We start from the raw sequence: 18,759 nt of genomic DNA on the forward strand, positions 1-18,759 counted from the left end.
GCTCAATAAATATCCTTGAGTGATTGAGCTTTAAAGAGCTGCGGGATGGGACCATTCTAGCCCTGCAGGCTAGTTGAGGCAGATGTTGCTGTTTGGGTAAGTGTTGGTGGAGAATGCTTGGATGGCCCTAAGATGCTTCAGTGAAGGTTGGGCTGCTCACCTCCTGGATCTCTTGGTTCTAATCTTGACTCCCCCACTAGCCTGCTGGGTGACCTTGGGCAAGTCACCTCACTTCTCTGTGCCACTGTTACCTCATCTGTAAAATGAGGATTAAGGCTGTGAGTCTCACTGTGGGACATGGACTGCATCCAACCTGATTATCTTCTATCTGTCCTAGCACTTAGTACAGTGTATGGCACACAGTAAGTACTTAACAAACACCGTAATAAAACAAACAGAAAAGCAGTGTTTGCGTGAAGCACTACAAATCCCTGCTGTGTGACTTTGGGCAAGTCACTTAATGACTCTGTGCCTCAGTTTCCTCATCTGCAAAAGGGAGATTCCTGCCTCCGTCTAGACTGTGAGCCCCACTTGGGACCCGATGATCTTGTATCTACCCTGCGTTTAATACCGTTCCCAGCACATAGTATGCACTTAAATACCAAAGTTATTAGTATTTATTATTATTATCACTTCCTAATCTCTACCAGAGCCTGCTGTACCAACCCTGATGAAGTCAGCCCTCATCACTATTTCAGTGATGAGGGAGCAGTTTCATCCAGTTGGGGACGAGGGGGGCATGAGAGGAGGTCAGGAAGAGGGTAGGATGGCCAGAAAAAGCAGCATGGCTTAGTGGAAAGAGCACGGTCTTGGGAGTCATAGGTCGTGAGTTCTAATCCTGGCTCTGCAACTTTTCAGCTGTGTGATTTTGGGCAAGTCACTTAACTTCTCTGTGCCTCAGTTACCTCATCTGTAAAATGGGGATTAAGACTGTGAGCCCCACATGGGACAGACTGATTACCTTGTACCAACCCCAGTGCTTAGAATAGTGCTTGGCACATTGTAAGCACTTAACAAATACCATCATTATTATTATAATTATTAGACTATGTAGGTTTATTTTAAGCCTGTTGGAAAGGATTGTTTTCTAACATAGTTGTCGATCAGTGTCGCTTGTGGCTGGAACACAGTACTAAGTGATTGGGAGAGTATAGTATAGTCGGTAGAAACAGCCCCTATCCTCAAGGGGTTTACAGTCTACTGGATAGAGACAGGCCAACTCAAATTATTCACAAATAGAGGGAGCAGGAGTAAAATAAAGAGAAACAGTTGGTAAGAGTAGGAATATGGAGAGATGAAGAAAATTAATTCATTCAATTGTATTTATTGAGCGCTTACTGTGTGCAGAGCACTGTACGAAGTGCTTACGAATAAGTACTGGACATAAATTGATATATACGTAAGTGCTAAAGATGTCTCACTACACATAATGGCTTAAGGCAGTTGTTGGTGGAAATTAATGAGGGAAGGCTTCTTGGAAGAGTTGGATAGAGCATGGGACTGAGAATCAGAAGGACCTCCTCCACTTGTCTGCTGTGTGACCTTGGGGAAGTCACTTCACTACTCTGTGCCTCAGTTATCTCATTTGTAAAATGGAGATTAAGATTGTGAGCCCAATGTGGGTTAGGGACTGTCCCCAAATATATTAGTTTGTATCTACCCCAGCGCTTAATACAGTGCCTGGCATATAGTAAGCATTTAACAAATGCCATTTAAAAAGATGGCAGGCAGGGAGATTTGCATGAGAAAAGGATCAGAAGTGTGAGAGTTGAGAGTGGGGCTCAGGGAGAAAATGAGTTGGGGGAGGAGTGAATCAGTCAATCAATATTTATTGAGTGTTGACTGTGTTCAGAGCACTGTACTAAGAACTTGAGAGAGAACAGTGCAACAGAGTTGGTGAACACATTCCCTGCCCACAACGAGCTTACAAGTCTAGAGGGGTTAAAGTGAAAAGTGGTGAGAAGCAGATGGAGAGAGCAGATGGGTAAGAAGGAGAGGACTAAGAAAGAATCAATGGTAAGCAATTTGTTTCTGCTGCAGAGGAGATGGGCAGAGATTTTGGGGCGTGGAGAGACAGATAATGATGATGGCATTTGTTAAGCACTTACTATCCCATCCCCATCCCCCCATCCTACCTCCTTCCCCTCCCCACAGCACCTGTATATATGTTTGTACAGATTTATTACTCTATTTATTTTACTTGTACATATTTACTATTCTATTTTGTCAGTGATGTGCATCTAGCTTTACTTCTATTTATTCTGATGACTTGAGACCTGACCACATGTTTTGTTTTGTTGTCTGTCTCCCCCTCCTAGACTGTGAGCCCGTTGTTGGGTAGGGACCGTCTCTGTATGTTGCCGACTTGTACCTCCCAAGTGCTTAGTACAGTGCTCTGCACACAGTAAGTGCTCAATACGATTGAATGAATGAATACTACGTGCAGAGCACTGTTCTGAGCGTTCTCAATGTGTTGCCAACTTGTACTTCCCAAGCGCTTAGTACAGTGCTCTGCACACAGTAAGCGCTCAATAAATATGGTTGAATGAATGAATGAATAAGCGCTGTAGATGGTGCTTCTGCTTGATGCAGAGGACAATGAAAGTGAACTTAAGTGGGGAAGGGGAGAGAGCGAGAGAGTGTCTCTCTCTCTTTCTCTGTCAGTCACCTAGGCCCACACAGGCTGGAAATCACTAACCCTGTCAGATCCAAACTGATCCATTCTGGCCCCAGCATGACCCAAGTTGAGCCTTTGCACGATACCTGCAGAATCTTTCTCTGGTCTGGATCCAAATGTAGATACACAGTTGCTCCCGGTCCCCTACGGGGTGCGAGGGAGATGTAGTCCCAGCAGCCCAAGATGTGGAAACCACACGTTGCTGAAGTGATCATGCTTGAGTAGCAGCGCCGTGCTGCTGTATTGATCCAGAAAGCTTCAGTACGGGAGTGCACGAGTCGTGGATGTGGCTAAGCCCATTTGAGTTCCACCTTGACCCATCCTGGCCGCTTCCATACACTCCAGGACATAGGGGATCCATAGACCCAGCCTGACCCTTGTAAAGTTGTAATGGACAGGAGTGGTCTACTTTCATTAGAATGTAAGCTCCTTGTGGGCAGGGAATGTATCATTTGCTTATTTTGCACTTCCTGGCACTTAGAACAGTGCATTACATCCAGCTGGAGCTTAGTAGTATTTAGAAGTAGTAGTAGTATTAGTAGTATTTTATTACTACTACTGCTACTATTTACTTCTACTACTACTACTTCTACTACCACTCTAAGTGTGGAGGTGACTGAAAAGCCTCCGACTGTCAGTCTTATCCACACCAAAGTGTAGTCTGTTTGTTACCTTTGAATTCATTCATTCATTCAGTCATAATTATTGAGCACTTACTGTGTGCAGAGCACTGTACTAAGCTCTTGGAAAGTATAATTTAGCAATCAAGAGAGACAATCCCTGCCCACACCGGGTTTATAATCTAGAAGGGGAAAGACAGACATCAAAGCAAGTAAACAGGCATCAATATAAATAAATAGAATTGTAGATATTTACACATCAAAGCAAGTAAACAGGCATCAATATAAATAAATAGAATTGTAGATATTTACACATCAAAGCAAGTAAACAAGCATCAATATAAATAAATAGAATTATAGATATATACATATATACATAAGTGCCGTGGGATGGGGGAGAGCAAAGGGAGCGAGTCAAGGTGACGCAGAAAGGAGGGGGAGCTGAGGAAAAGGGGAGGCTTAGTCTGGGAAGGCCTCCTGGAGAAAGTGGGGCTTTGAAGGAGGGGAACAGTGATTGTTTGGGGGATTTGAAGAAGGAGGGCATTTCAGACCAGAGGCAGGACGTGGGCCAGGGGTCGGAGGCAGGACAGGCGAAATAAAGACACAGTGAGAAGGTTAGCATCAGAGGAGCGGAGTGCACAGGCTGGGATGTAGAAGGAGAGAAGGGAGGTGAGGTAAGAAGGGGCAAGGTGAATAAGAGCTTTGAAGCTTTGAATAGTCTGTCCCGGCAATAAACTTCCTTTGAAGAAACTTTGGAGTCATATTAAGGCTTTCTTAGAAAAATAAATATGTCCGTTGTAGTTCTTTAATCCAACAAAGTAGTATTTTCCAAATACTGTGACTATTTAAATAATAAGAATCTTTCTGTAGTGATGTGAGGTGCAGCCGGGTACTTAGCTGTAATGTGGCCGTTTTCAGACAGTGAAAAAACAGAGTAAATACTTACCTGGCTTGCAAATAGAGGTTTCCAAGGTGCAGTTTGGAGTCCGGTTTCTTTGCCAGTGACAGAATGTGTAAGGACGGTCCCAGGATTACCTCTGGCTAGCATGCACAAAGTGGTTTACTCAAATAAATGAAACAGCTGCCAGATGTGAAACTACTCTAATTACATTGTTCTAATAGGTTCCAGCTGAAACTGCTGTTTAGTTCAAAACAGTTTAATTTGCTTTAACAGGCGCAACTGTACCAGCCCACAGGGCAGTCTTAGTGGCCCGCTGTGAGGTCATGGCAGCTATGTTCAATGGGAATTATATAGAAGCCAATAGTTTCCTGGTTCCAGTGTATGGGGTTTCCAAAGAAACTTTCCTCTCCTTCTTAGAATACCTGTATACCGACTCCTGCTACCCAGGTAAGCAAATGTACTATTGTACTAGGCTGTATCTAAAATCTTTCTCCCTTCTTCTCTCCTTTTTCTTATCTTCCACTTGGATCCATCTTCTTCCTAATGAAATCCATTTTTTTTTTAATGGTATTTGTTAAGCGCTTATTAGGTTTCAAACGCTGTCATAAGCTCTGGGGTAAGTATAAGGTAATTAAGTTGGGCACAGTCCCTGTTTCACATGGGGTTCACATTCATTCATTCAATCGTATTCACAGTCTAAGTAGGAGAACAGGTATCCTCATTTTACAACTGAGGAAGCTGAGGCACAGAGAAGTGATTTGCCCAAGGTCACAGATCAAGAAATCGGCAGATCCGGAATTAGAACCCAAGTCTTCAGATTCCCAGGCCCAGGCTCTCTCCACTGCGCCATACTGCTTCTCATTTTCCATCGAGGAGGTTGCTCAGAAGATGAGATGAGATGATTTCATGAGAAGCAGCATAGCATAGTGGATAGAGCACGGTCCTGGGAGTCAGGTCATGGGTTCTAATTCTGGCTGCGGCACTTCATCATCAATCGTATTTATTGAGCGCTTACTGTGTGCAGAGCACTGTACTAAGCGCTTGGGAAGTACAAGTTGGTAACATATAGAGACAGTCCCTACCCAACAGTGGGCTCACAGTCTAAAAGACTTCTTACAGTCTTTTAAGACTACAGAAGTTTAGACTACAGAAGTAAGACTACAGAAGTTTAGACGTCTCACAGTCTAAAAGACTTCACAGTCTAAAAGCACTTGTCTGCTGTGTGACCTTAGGCAAGTCACTTCACTTCTCTGTGCCTCAGTTACCTCATCTGTAAAATGGGGATTGAGACTGTGATCCCTACATGGAACAGGGACTGTGTCCAACCTGATTTGCTGGTAACCACCTCAGCGCTTAGTACCGTCCCTGCCACAGAGTAAGCCTTTAACAAATACCATTATTATTATTATTTACACAATAGTGATTGATTTTGGACTTATTCATTCATTCAATCGTATTTATTGAGCGTTTACTGTGTGCAGAGCACTGTACTAAGCACTTGGGAAATACAAATTGGCAACATATAGAGACGGTTGCTACCCAACAGCAGGCTCAGAGTCTAGAAGGAGGAGACAGACAACAAAACAAAACATATTAACAAAATAAAATGAATAGAATAGTAAATATGTAAAGTAAAATAACTAGAGTAATAAATCTGTACAAACATATATACAGGTGCTGTGGGGAGGGGAAGGAGGTAGGGTTGGGGGGATGGGGATGGGGAGAGGAAGGGGGGGCTCAGTCTGGGAAGGCCTCCTGGAGGAGGTGAGCTCTCAGTAAGGCTTTGAATTTGGGCTTATTCATTCATTCAATTGTATTTATTGAGCGCTTACTGTGTGCAGAGCACTGTATTAAGCGCTTGGGAAATACAAGTTGGCAACATATAGAGATGGTCCTTACCCAACAGCAGGCTCATAATCTAGAGGGGGGAGACAGACAACAAAACAAAACATATTAACAAAATAAAATAAATAGAATAGTAAATATGTACAAATAAAATAGAGTAATAAATCTGTACAAACATATATACAGGTGCTGTGGGGAGGGGAAGGAGGAAGGGTTGGAGGGATGGGGAGGGGGAGAGGAAGGTGGGGCTCAGTCTGGGAAGGCCTCCTGGTGAGCTCTCAGTAGGGCTTTGAATTTGGACTTATGAATTTGGACACTCAAAGCACTAAGAAGGAAATGTTTCGGTTGGTTGTTTTTGCTCGTGGCTTCATTTTTCCCAGATTTAGAAGGAAAGCTTCCCCACTTCATTTTCCAACTCTGCAGCTGAGCTGGAATGGGGCTCTTCCATTTCAAATATGCCAGCGGGGTCCCTCTAGTGGAAACGTTTGGAAATGGATTTTTAAAAGCGAAGTTGCCAGCTTGGCACAAGGGCCCATAATGCCAGGATGAGTCGCATCCATTTGGGACTCAAGAACATTGATTTTGTTCATTCGGATAGCTCTCTGGTGAAACTCCTCACCCTGGGCTTCAAGGCTGTCCATCACCTCGCCCCCTCCTACCTCACCTCCCTTCTCTCCTTCTCCAGCCCAGCCCGCACCCTCCGCTCCTCTGCTGCTAATCTCCTCACTGGGCCTCGTTCTCGCCTGTCCCGCCCATGTCCTCCCCCTGGCCTGGAATACCCTCCCTCCGCACATCCGCCAAGCTAGCTCTCTTCCTCTCTTCAAGGCCCTACTGAGAGCTCAATTCCTCCAAGAGGCCTTCCCAGACTGAGTCCCCTCCTTCCTCTCCCCTTCGTCCCCCTCTCCATCCCCCCGTCTTACCTCCTTCCCTTCCCCACAGCACCTGTATATATGTATATATGTTTGTATGTATTTATTACTCTATTTTACTTGTACATTATCTATTCTATTTATTTTATTTTGTTAATATGTTTGGTTTTGTTCTCTGTCTCCCCCTTCTAGACTGTGAGCCCACTCTTGGGTAGGGACTGTCTCTATATGTTGCCAACTTGTACTTCCCAAGCACTTAGTACAGTGCTCTGCACACAGTAAGCGCTCAATACGATTGATTGATTGATTGAAAGTGGAGAAGCCTGGGAGGCAGGGCATAGGAGAAGCAGTGTGGTTCAGTGGAAAGAGCACGGGCTTTGGAGTCAGGGGTCATGGGTTCAAATCCCAGCTCTGCCAATTGCCAGCTGTGTGACTTTGGGCAAGTCACTCCACTTCTCTGTGCCTCAGTTCCCTCATCTGTAAAATGGGGATTAAGACTGTGAGCCCCGCGTGGGACAACCTGATCACCTTGTAACCTACCCAGCGCTTAGAACAGTGCTTTGCACATAATAAGCACTTAATAAATGCTATCGTTATTATTATTATTATTATCTATATGAATGACATAATCAGATTTTCCTATCTGTCCAATTGGGAATATAACTACTCCGAAGAAGGGACTATGCCTAGAGGGACCAGAATGAGAAGCAGCATGGCTTAGTGGTAAGAGCACGGGCTTGGGAGTCAGAGGTTGTGGGTTCTAATCCTGGCTCTGCCACTTATCAGCGGTGTGACTGGGCAAATCACTTAACTTCTTTGTGCCTCAGTTACCTCATCTGCAAAATGGGGATTGACAGCCTCACATGGGACAACCTGATTACCTTGTATTTCCCCCAGCACTTAGAATAGTGCTTGGAACATAGTAAGTGCTTAACAAATTTCATCATCAATAAATCAGAACAGGATTCAGAAACAAAGTTGAGTCAGGACAAGTCCAGAACAGAATGCTTTTGGAGGAAAAGCAAATCCCACCCATAGAAGATGGGGAAAGTGGGTTATGAACAAATGCAATGGAAAAAGATTGAAGGCTCAGTGGACAACAAACTCAGGGTAATAATTCAATTCAGTCATATTTGTTGAGTGCTTACTGCATGCAAAGCACTGAACTAAGCGTTTGGGAGGGTACAATACAGCAATAAACAGACACATTTTATGCCCACATCGAGTTACAGTCTAGTCGAGCTTACAGTCTAGAGATGAGTTTACAAGAATAATGATGTTAAAAGAAAGAATGATCCTGGAATACATAAACAGAGGTGGATCATGTAGCTCCAGTGAGGCAGGTGCTCGGATTCTTGCTGGAGAACTGTGTCCACACTTGGAGTCTACCTTTTTTGAAGAATGTGGAAAACTTATAGGAGGTTTAGGGCAAAACTATGCTGAGGATGTAGCAGAGGTGTTGACTCCACAGGATAAGCAAAGGTAGTTTGATGTGGGGAATTTTGAAATAAATATGTGGAGGGTGCTGTGGTGAAGGAGAGTATCTGATTGTTCTCACTCTCCTGGGAACAGTGTAAGAGGAAATGGTTACAGTGCATGTCTTTCATAGGTACAAAAAAACCCTATCATCACTACTTACATAATTGCTCCACCCTGATTTTTGAGGGGGAAATAAAAGATTATTTTTTATACCACATAATTGTCAGTAGTGACAACCATGTTCTAGGGGAGAAGAAGGAGGAGGAGGTAGAGAGAGAGAACAGACAACACAGTAGGAGAGAAGGGAATTAATTAATTGAGTGCCTAATATATGCAGCACTTCTAAGAGAAGCTTTCTCCAGCTCCCCCTAACTTTCTATTTCCTTCTCCCCTTCCTTCTTTTCTTCTCTTTTTTTCTCCTATTCCTCTTATTGCTAGACTTAATTCCCCACACAATAGCCCCTCCACTGTTTTGAGGTTGCAAAATTATGCAGAAAAGTGGGGGACAATAGGAATGGAAGGTCAAGAATCTCTTTTTCTACAGTTCACTAAAAATTCATTGAGCGATGGTCCTGCTTGAGACATATAAAGTGCAATGGATTCTGAAGTGGGGAGCGGGAGGACTGGATGGATTTTTTGATTCCCTCTTGCATCCCAGTGGGTCATCATGGAGTAGGCCAAACACATTCCTCTCAGAACCAGCTGTGGATAAGCTTATTGTGGGCAGGGAATGTGTCTGCTTATTGTTATACTGAACTCTCCCAAGTGCGTGGTTCAGAGCTCTGCACATACTAAGCACCCAGTATATACACTTGAATGAATGGAAATCAGCTACCCTCAGCTCACTGCAGTTCTAAGAGCAGCCCAAGGAAGTTTCTGAAAGTATCCTGGGGGGGGTCTCCATGCAGGAGCCATCAGGGTGGGGGCAGACCTCTGTACTTCCACGCACTGATTCCCCTACCCACTCTTCACCATAGCTTTGCAGCCCACGACAGCCACGCTCATACTTGCTCCACCCTATTTAAATGGCCTACAATCTAGGTATTTATACCTAGATTGTAAGCTTCTTGTGGGCAGGGATTGTGCCTATTATTGTATTCTAGTCTCCCAAGCGCTTAATACACTCTAGGGGAGAAGAAGGAGGAGGAGGTAGAGAGTGAGAACAGACAACACAGTCTGCACTCAGTACTCAATACATACGATTGACTGAATGACTAAAAGAATGTATTAACTAATCTTCGTTGTTTTCTTGCTGTGATCAGCTAGCATCCTGCAGGCCATGTCTCTCCTGATTTGTGCTGAGATGTACCAGGTGTCTAGACTACAACATATCTGTGAGCTCTCTATCATTACCCAGCTACAGAGTATGCCAAGTAGGGAACTGGCCTCCACAAGCCTCAGCGTTGTCGGCTTACTCAAAAAAGCCAAGGTACAGTATCCTTTTTATGAGTGCTTTTCAAATGGACTAAATTGGTAGGCATGAAGAGGGTTTATGCTGCTTTCTTTGTATTCATTTCCCCCACCCTGCTGGTTTTCAAAATCAGTTAGGATTGGTCTCAATACAGGCTTTGGGCAAAATGTAAGTTGCCTAAAAAACAACTCCTGTGGGCAGTTCACCTAGTCGGTCTCCATTTATTTTATTTTATTGTATTTTGTTTTTACCAGAGTTGTTGCTTCATTTAATTTATTAGGGATCGCCGGGTTTTTTCCTGGCATCTTTCTAATAATAATAATGGTGTTTGTTAAGCTCTCACTATATTCCAGGCACTGTACTAAGCGCTGGGGTGGACAAAAGATAACGGGTTGGACACAGTCCCTGTCCCACATGGGACCCATGGTCTTAATCCCCTTTTTACAGATGAGGTAACTGAGGCACAGGGAAGTTAAGTGATTGCCTGAGGTCACACAACAGACAAGTGGTGGCACTGGAATTAGAACCCAGGTCCTTCGACTCCCAGTCTGTGCTCTTTCTACCATGCCACGCTGCTTTTCTAGCAGACTCAGAGCCCATGGCAGAGCCGTTTCCGTCATGCACCTGTCTGGACCAAAGGGTGCAAGTAGCGAGCGACAGCCCGCCAGATCAGGAGTGCTGAGACCTCAGTCCGACTCTTCCATGTAATAACTTGGCTTGCTCACTCCAGACCTTCATTTCCCTTTTGAAAACGGAGGTCTTAATGCTTACATCATAATGGGAGGTGTTTTAAGGTGAGTCGATCAATCAATTGTATTTATTGAGCACTTACTCTGTGCAAAGCACTGTACTAAGCGCTTGGGAGGGTACAGTATAACAGAGTTGGTAGACACCTTCCGTTGCCCACAATGTGCCTGCAGTCTAGAGGGCTGAATGTATTTACAGAGACATTTCAAATCTAGTAAGTAATGCTACGAAACATTACCGTTAACAGCAGAGACGGAAGAGGAAATTAAAGGGAGAGAAAGCAGAAATGAAAGCTGTAAAAATGAGGAAACAAAAACAGGAATAAGAAAGTAGAGAAAAATCTGCCTTCCCACAACTAGTCCTCGCTCACATTCATGGAAAAGTTGTGCTTTTTTGTCACTATCAGGTTTTTTTTAAGGTACTTGTTAAGCACTTATGTGCTAGAAACTGTCCTAAGCTGTGGAGGAGATACAAGCTAATCAGGTCCCACCTAGGGCTCACAGTCACTCTCCATTTTACAGATGAGGTAATTGAGGCACAAGGAAGTGAAGTGACATGCCCAAGATCACACAATAGACGAGTGGCGGAGTCAGGTATAGAACCCAGGTCCTTCTGACTTCCACTAGGCCATGCTGCTTTTCAGAGAAGGTTTTTGCTAGAAGAATTTCCCACCGGGGAAGGCTCCAGAGATACCCCAGTCACTGTAAACACCCCCTCCCAGGGGTGGAGGGATTCACCACAAGAAATCAGTGTTCTCGTATTAGGTGTATCAGAACTGCTGGTTTCTAGTGAATTTAGATTAGCAACGAGCCAGGTAACACAGTTCTTACTGTATTTATTGAGCATCCACAGGCTAATAAGAACCGGACAGGGAGTTTCTGCCTCAAAGACGTTGCCACTCGAAGGGCCAGGTGCCCGGAGGGAGGGAGAGCTAGCAGGATGTTGACTGAACTCCAGCAGCTATGACTGATGACAGCCACGCAACTCTGGTTTTATTCCAGCCCGACCGGTTCCCCAGCTGACAGTTGTTGAACCAAATGGCCCTGGACATCTCAGCGACCGAGGGATACCCCTGTATCTGGGGGTGGCCCTCTCGAGACAGCAGAACCCCAGGGATCCCCTTCTCCCCAAAGAATTAAACCCCGGGTCAATTGTAGCCTAGGGTGCCCTGACCGATTGATATACACTCAGTTCTGTGATACAGCGCTCCAGTGCCTGAAGAGTTCTGCTTTACAGAAAACTCTAGTTGCATTACATGCTCCTTGACTGGTCCCCTGTGCGTGCATGCAAGCATTTACTTTAAGTAGATGTGCATTGTCAGAAATGTTCTGTATTTCCTTAACAACCTTCTCTCCAAAACTTAAAACAAAAACACAGGGTTAGGGAAGACTTGAGTGTTATGTGTAGGCAGAGGCAGGGATAATTCCCTGCGAGAACTTGTCTGCAAAGGAATCTTTCCACCTATCTCTCTTTCTCCCTCTCTCTCTCTTTTTCTCTCTCTCTCCATATGTATGTATACATATACAATACATATGTGTTATTTATGCTTGCAGCCAAGTTCACTGCAGGGCTTTATCATTTCAAACCCTACTCCACATCTGCTCCCCAGGAGTTGGCTTGCCTTATAATATGAGACCTTTTACTCTAGGTTAGAAGGTAATCTAGAAATATTTACTTTGTCACCATAGTCTACTGGGGCCTAAATAGCCTTCATTTATCCCTGATTGAGAAAACCGTTGGTGAACCCCAAATGCTGAAAAAGTAGTCTGCAGACCCAGAGCGTTAATGGGTAGTAGCTTGTCTGCCCAGCAAGGAACTTCAACTCTCCAACTTCAGCAAGTTTGTTTTCTGCTTCTCTTGCTTGTTCCTGTGTTTTAATTTCTTTATGCTTCGGATTCCTGACCTTGCTGGAGAGTGGTTTATCATTATGACTACTAATGTTGTCATTATTAATTATTATTTTAAATTGAGAATATGCCAAGACCTCCATATATTTATTTTGGTAATTGATCAGATTGGTGTAGCACCTTTTTGCTGAAGAGCTAAAGGCATGGTATCATACTTCAGAATAAATTTGATCCGTAGGTACTGGATCATTTTCTCTTATGCCACTTCACCCCCACCTCCCCACCGTTCCTCTTACTGGTTACTGTCATGTGCAGTATTGTTTCACAGCCCTTTTTTCTTGCAGTTTCACAACTCTGATTGCCTCTCAACTTGGCTACTACATTTTATTGCCACTAACTACCTCATCTTCAGTCAAAAGCCTGAATTTCAAGATCTTTCAGGTAGTTTGCCAATTCTTGCTTTAAAAACCAAAATTTTAACATGAGGCCGTTGTTCTTGGGTTTGCGGTATAACTCACAGTATTGTATAATTGTTCCCTCCATCAAGCGATCATCGGTATTCATTGAGAGCCTACTGTGGTGCAGAATGATATGCTACAGTACAATCCCTGCCCATAAAGAGCTTAAGATCAAGAGCTTACAATTAAAGTGGAGAGTTTAGTGTTTAAACAGTTTCTTTTTGTTAAGTATTCAGTGATTGCTTGTGAGCTGGCATTTATTGACAGCTTAGCAATGTTTCTGAAACAGCTTTTATTAATTTTAGGTACAATATTTTCCCCCCCAAGTACAGGGAAAGGGGGCAGAGATATTCACAAGTGATATTAGTGGAGGAGAGAAGGGTAAGGGAGAATTGATAGTCTGATTTTCTTTAAAACTGTGAAAGAACTTACTTCACCAGTTACAGCCAAATGTGAACAGAAATTATAGATTAGAAAAGACTTTTTTTGTAAAGGAATGGTACTGATATTACTATGTATGATGCCAAAGGTTAACTGTTTATTGTTTTAGATATAAGTGACTAGGTAGCAGTCAGGCTAATTTCCCCAAGCATTCATAGAAAGGGAAGAGAATAGACTAGTTTATATTGAATTATGTAATTCTTTTTACTGTTTGATTTTTTTCAGTTTTAGTGAAGCTATGACAAGACTTGTTCATGCATTTGTGGACCACAAACACAATATGGATTACAGTAATTAAAAATAATAGTGATTTAGTGAGGTGACATTAAGGAGCTCTAGGCAAGGTTTGCTGTAGTCCACCTCCTCATGTTGCTAAAATGGGAAAAAGAATTGTTTCCCGCTACCAGCTCCTCGAAGATGATATGGAAATAAATTAGAAAAGTGATGATTTGAGCACCAGGGGAGAAAATTGTTGTTAGTCAAGAAACGACTTTTATTATTAACAAGAGCGGAGATGAGTTCCAAACTCCAAACAGTAGAGTTCTAGCCCTCGGTGTCCAGAAATGAAAGTTCAAGCGACTCCCCCGCAGCAGGCTTTTCTGGTCAATACCATCCTCTGTGAACAGGACTAGACCGGCTCTGAAAGCCTGATTGGGGAATTCTGAAGGCTGGAGAGCAGGATGGAGGGGCATGGGGAGTTGGAGTAGAAGATGCCACCTACTTCAGGCCGCCATTGATTCGCAACTCCTCAGAGGCTTTGAATGCTGCCGGAGTCGGAGTTGCCCATAGCTTCGAAGTGATCAGCACGTGGAAGACACCAAGCAGGATGGGAGTGGGGCTTATGGGGCAGGAACAGAGAAAGGGGTCAGGGAGAGGGGAAAAGGAAGAGGGAGAAAGAGGAGCATTAGAGCTGGGGAGAGGGAGAGATATTAACTTCCTCCATTGCTAGTAATAATAATAGTGATGATGATGGTATTTATTAAGCACTTACTAGGTGCCAGGTACTGTATTAAGCACTGGGGTGGGTACAAGATAATCAGGTTGGATTTAGTCCCTGTCCCATATGAGGCTCACAGTATTAATCCCCATTTTACAGATGAGGTAACTGAGACTCAGAGAAGAGAAGTGATTTGCCCGAGGTCAGACAGCACATAAGTGGAGGAGTCAGGATTAGAATCTAGGTCCTTCTGATTCCACAGACTGTGCTCTATCCACTAGGCCACTCTCCAGTGCCCCCCATCCTCCTCCTCCTCCTTTCTTTTCCTTCCTCCTCCTCTTCTTTTTCCTTCTCTTCATTCTCCTCCTCATCTTCCTCCTCCTCTGATTCTACTGCTCAGCCCTGGTGCTTTGGCTAGTGTCAGGCTGCTGCAGCTGCCCCCTTATCAGTGGTCCTACCCTGTGCCTCCTCTCTTCACCCTCAGCCACTCACTGCCACTGGCCATTTTGCCCAAGTCAGATGACAGTGGTGAAAGGAAGTGGAAAGTAGAAGGTCGGGGGAGGAGGGTTTCACAGGAGACCAGAGGAAATCCTTGAAAACTTAAAAACGTCTATTTACAGTGCTGAGGACCAGTACTGCCCCATTGGTGAGGGTGGCAGCAGAACTGTATCTCCTCTTTTTCGTAGTAAGAACAGCAGCTATCACCACTGCTGCTCTAGAGTGCTCTAGACTGCTTAGACCGTAAACTCACTGTGGGCAGGGTGTCTGCTGTATTGGTTCATGGTACTCTCCCAAGCCCTTACTGCAAGTGCTCTGCACATGGTAAATGCTAAGTAAATGCGGATTACTTTTACTGACTGATTGATTAGCCAGCCCAAACCATGATAAGCTGCCAGCCCACACAGTGATAAGCCTAAGGCCACATGGATGTTGCTTTGGGGGTGGATAGGGAGAGAAGGAGAATAATAGGGCAGACCCCCAAACAGCAGGGTGGCCCTGCCCAAAATGGGGCTTCTTGGAACTCCTTACTCGACTTGACTTCCATGGGTATTAAGGAATGGAAGATCAGCCCAGGGGACCAGTATCCTGCTGTCTCATAGTAGTCTTTGGAGGGCCAGTCTGGGCCCATGTGTTGGCCCCAACTTAAGCTATGGCTTTGGCAAGGACAGGTGCCATTTTGATTATGTCATGCACAAATCTGTTTTGTTTTTCATTCCCTAGGATCTTATGTTTTCCTTTTGCCAAAGAGTTATTTAATCTGAAAGACCTTAGATTAGTGACTATCTTAACTACTGTGAAAAGGTGACCGCATGCTAATAAAATATACCAGTACCCAGAAAATTACTTTTCCAGCTCTATTTGGAATTTGAAAATAGTGTAGTAAAATTTTGTTTTACCTGAAGATGGGGCCAACAATGCAATAGTTAAACAGCAACAAAGCAAGATGCCTAGTTTTGACTAGATCTCACTGGTCTGATCCTTTATTGTTTTGTTTTGATTAAGCCACTTCCTTTTTCTACAACTGCATCATAATGTGTTTCTATGTGAGAAACCTCCCAAGCCAAAAAGTAATTTTATGGGGGTCCTATACTTGACAACTAATGAACCGAGCAGACCGTGCATCTAGAATAAATTAAGTGCCACATGCAGTGTTTTCTTAAAATGTCCTTTGTATAGTTCCTGTGAGAAATTACCGTTAAAATAACATTGTATTCATTGAAAATAATAACAGGTAGGACAGATTATAGAAGTAGTAACCAGTTATTATTGATATTGATAATTTTGAAATCCATTTTCCATCTGTCCTCTGGAATTAAAAGCGTGTCTGGCTTTTTTTTTAGTGGGGTCTGGTTATTCCACAAGACTAAGCGATGATTAACAGACATAGGAAGTTTAAGAATTGTATGAGTGCCATAATAGTAATGATGGTGATATTTGTTAACTACTTACTTTGTGCCAGGCACTGTACTAAATCCTGTACTAATCAAGATAATCGTCAGACACAGTCCCTGACCTTAAGCGCCTCATGGTCTAAGTAGGAGGGAGAACAGGTATTGAATCAATCAATCAATCGTATTTATTGAGCGCTTACTGTGTGCAGAGCACTGTACTAAGCCCTTGGGAAGTACAACTTGGCAACATATAGAGACAGTCCCTACCCAACAGTGGGCTCACAGAATCAGATTTACAGATGAGGAAATGGAGACACAGCGAGGTTAAGTGATTTGCCCAAGTTCGCAAAGCGGGCAAATGGCAGAGCCAGGATTAGAACCCAGGTCCTCCGACTCCCAAGCCTGTGCCCTTTCCAGTAGGGAGTTGTCCAATGGGAAGATCATGTGAGTCTCACTGATTCTCTGTTCACCTGCATATTCTGTTTCTCTGTCTTCATTGCCACTATCTTTCTCTCTCCTCTGTCTCTCTCGTCTACTTCCCTCAAAGCTCTATCTCTGACTCTGTCTCTCCCATCCCTCTGGTTGTTTCCTGACGACCCCCTAGGTTAGGACCACTGCCTCCACCCACACTCATTGTTTATGCCAGAGAGTAATGAAGAAAGTTCTTTTCACTGATTTAATTTCCTTCCCTTCTAGTTTTTAATAACGTATTAGGTTGCTAATGAGGTCTAAATTACACTTGGTCTGGTCCCTATCTAGAGGACTCTATGGAGACTGGGATAATCATGGAATTGATATGGGGGTTTGGGTTTGCAAAATTTGAGTTTGGACATTTAGGGCAGAGGGTAGGGCCAGTGAGGTAAATCTTACCTCCACTTTCAGTCTGTCAAGCAGTCAATCAATCAGCAGCATTTATTAAGTGCCTCCTGAGTGCAAAACACTGTGTGTGGCAATTTAATGCCCATTAAACTCCTTGAGAGCAGGGATTGGGTCTACCAACTATATTGTCCTTTCCCAAGCACTTACTGTAGTGCTCTGCACACAGTAAGTGCTCAATAAATACCACTGACTGAATGATGGATTCAGTACAACATAAGCAAAACACATCTTTTGCCCTCAAGAAGCTTAAATCAAGTGGTGGAGATTTTGCCTCATTGGGAAAATTTCAGCTGAGGAAAAAGAGGCAAGTAGGAAGATTTCCCTTCCCATCTGCTTTGGCCGAGCTCAGCTTGGGGAACGCTGACTGTGGCCAAGTCTGCCTCTGACTGCCAACCCAGAAGGTTCTCCAAGCCATAGAAGGATACACCATTTGGTGTTTTGTTTCAAGCTAGTTTTCAAAGTCTTAAGTTGGGGGCTTATGTCCGCTTTTAGCCAGAAATATCCACAGCTTTTCTGGCCAAGTTTGCAATTTTATAACTATTAGGACTGTCTGGAGTAAAATATTTAATCCCATCCTGAAGTGATCCCTAGTTGCTCTTGGTATTTTGAGTTCTTGGACTTCCACATCTAGACTGGAGTATGCTCAGTTTGCATTCTGCTCCTGTTCCCCATCATCTCCCAGGGAGAGGATGTGTGCAGGCTTGGGGTAGTATCAGTTTTCAACAAAAATCACCTGGCGTGCCCAATTTTTGACTGATCCATATCATTATTTGCAGTTGGCCTTAGCCGTTCCTAATTTTCCAGTATACATGCGTGTCTTTAGATTTGGCTGCTCTTCATGAGGATGTATTCTGTGTTTAACTCCTTGCTTTTTGAAAAATCAATATAGCAGAAGAACGCAGTTTTGTCGAGATGCACCGTTGGCCGTCCAACATATACTTGAAACAGCTCGCAGAATACAGGAAATATGTTCACTCCCGGAAATGCCGTTGCACGGTCATGTAACTCGAAGACTGCAGCTCTGCTTTTTGTCCCGGAAGGTTAGGCACGAGTGACTGACCGTAGACTCTTGTTCCAGTGTGTGCGTGTCCTACGGACGACGTAATGAGAGCTTGCAAGTGCATTTTGGACTGAGAAATAACTACGAACGTAGATTGAAAAGGGATTCAAGAAACGTTCTGTGAGCTGGGGGAGGGTTTTACACTTCGAGGGGGTTGTTGTGCAGCTACTGGTCTTATCCCTCTTCTAAGTTGCCGGCTCCAGTGGTCTCCAACTGTTGGTTTTGAAATGTTGGAATTATTTATTTGATGTTTGTGAAATGGGTGGAGTAGGACTCGTGACCATATGCAGTTGTATGTAATAGTCCTGTTAAAGAGGGTGATGTTTGGAAACTCTTGCAAGCTGTTTCTTTCTAGGGAAATCTTGGTGAGAGCTTGAATCTGACCCCAGATTAGGGGTTGCCCCAGCAACCATTGCAGAGACTTAGGAACTGATCAGGCATCGGAAAGGTGCCACTGCTAATAATAATTAATCGTTGTGACATGTATTTAAGTGCTTATACTGGGCCAAGAACTGTGGTAAACACTAGGGTAGATACAAGATAATCAGGTCAGGCATAGTTCCTGTCCCCCATGGGGCTCACAGCCTAGGAAGGAAGGAGAATTGTTATTTCATCCCCATTTTCCAGATGAGGCACAGAGAAAGTTAGGTAATTTGCCCACAGTCATACAGCAGGCAAGGGGGGATTATTCATTCA

At 43.8% G+C, this 18,759-nt stretch overlaps 1 protein-coding gene across 2 annotated transcripts in view; it reads left to right on the forward strand.

Annotated features, from left to right (window-relative positions):
- The window catches only part of RHOBTB3 (Rho related BTB domain containing 3), a 60,775-nt gene extending 42,381 nt beyond the window's left edge, over positions 1–18,394 (forward strand). Inside the window, exons 9-12 of one of the 2 annotated variants that reach the window (XM_038765914.1) lie at positions 4,472–4,645; positions 9,654–9,820; positions 12,741–12,837; positions 17,893–18,394. In XM_038765914.1, coding sequence (XP_038621842.1) covers positions 4,472–4,645; positions 9,654–9,820; positions 12,741–12,837; positions 17,893–18,008 — 554 coding nt within the window. In that variant the 3' untranslated portion in view covers positions 18,009–18,394. The remainder of the gene's footprint in view (positions 1–4,471; positions 4,646–9,653; positions 9,821–12,740; positions 12,838–17,892) is intronic. The other variant, XM_038765915.1, reaches the window with a different exon arrangement.
- The last annotated feature ends 365 nt before the right edge of the window (positions 18,395–18,759 follow it).

This window comes from Tachyglossus aculeatus, chromosome 23 (assembly GCF_015852505.1).
Source record: "Tachyglossus aculeatus isolate mTacAcu1 chromosome 23, mTacAcu1.pri, whole genome shotgun sequence".
Taxonomy (NCBI): domain Eukaryota; kingdom Metazoa; phylum Chordata; class Mammalia; order Monotremata; family Tachyglossidae; genus Tachyglossus; species Tachyglossus aculeatus.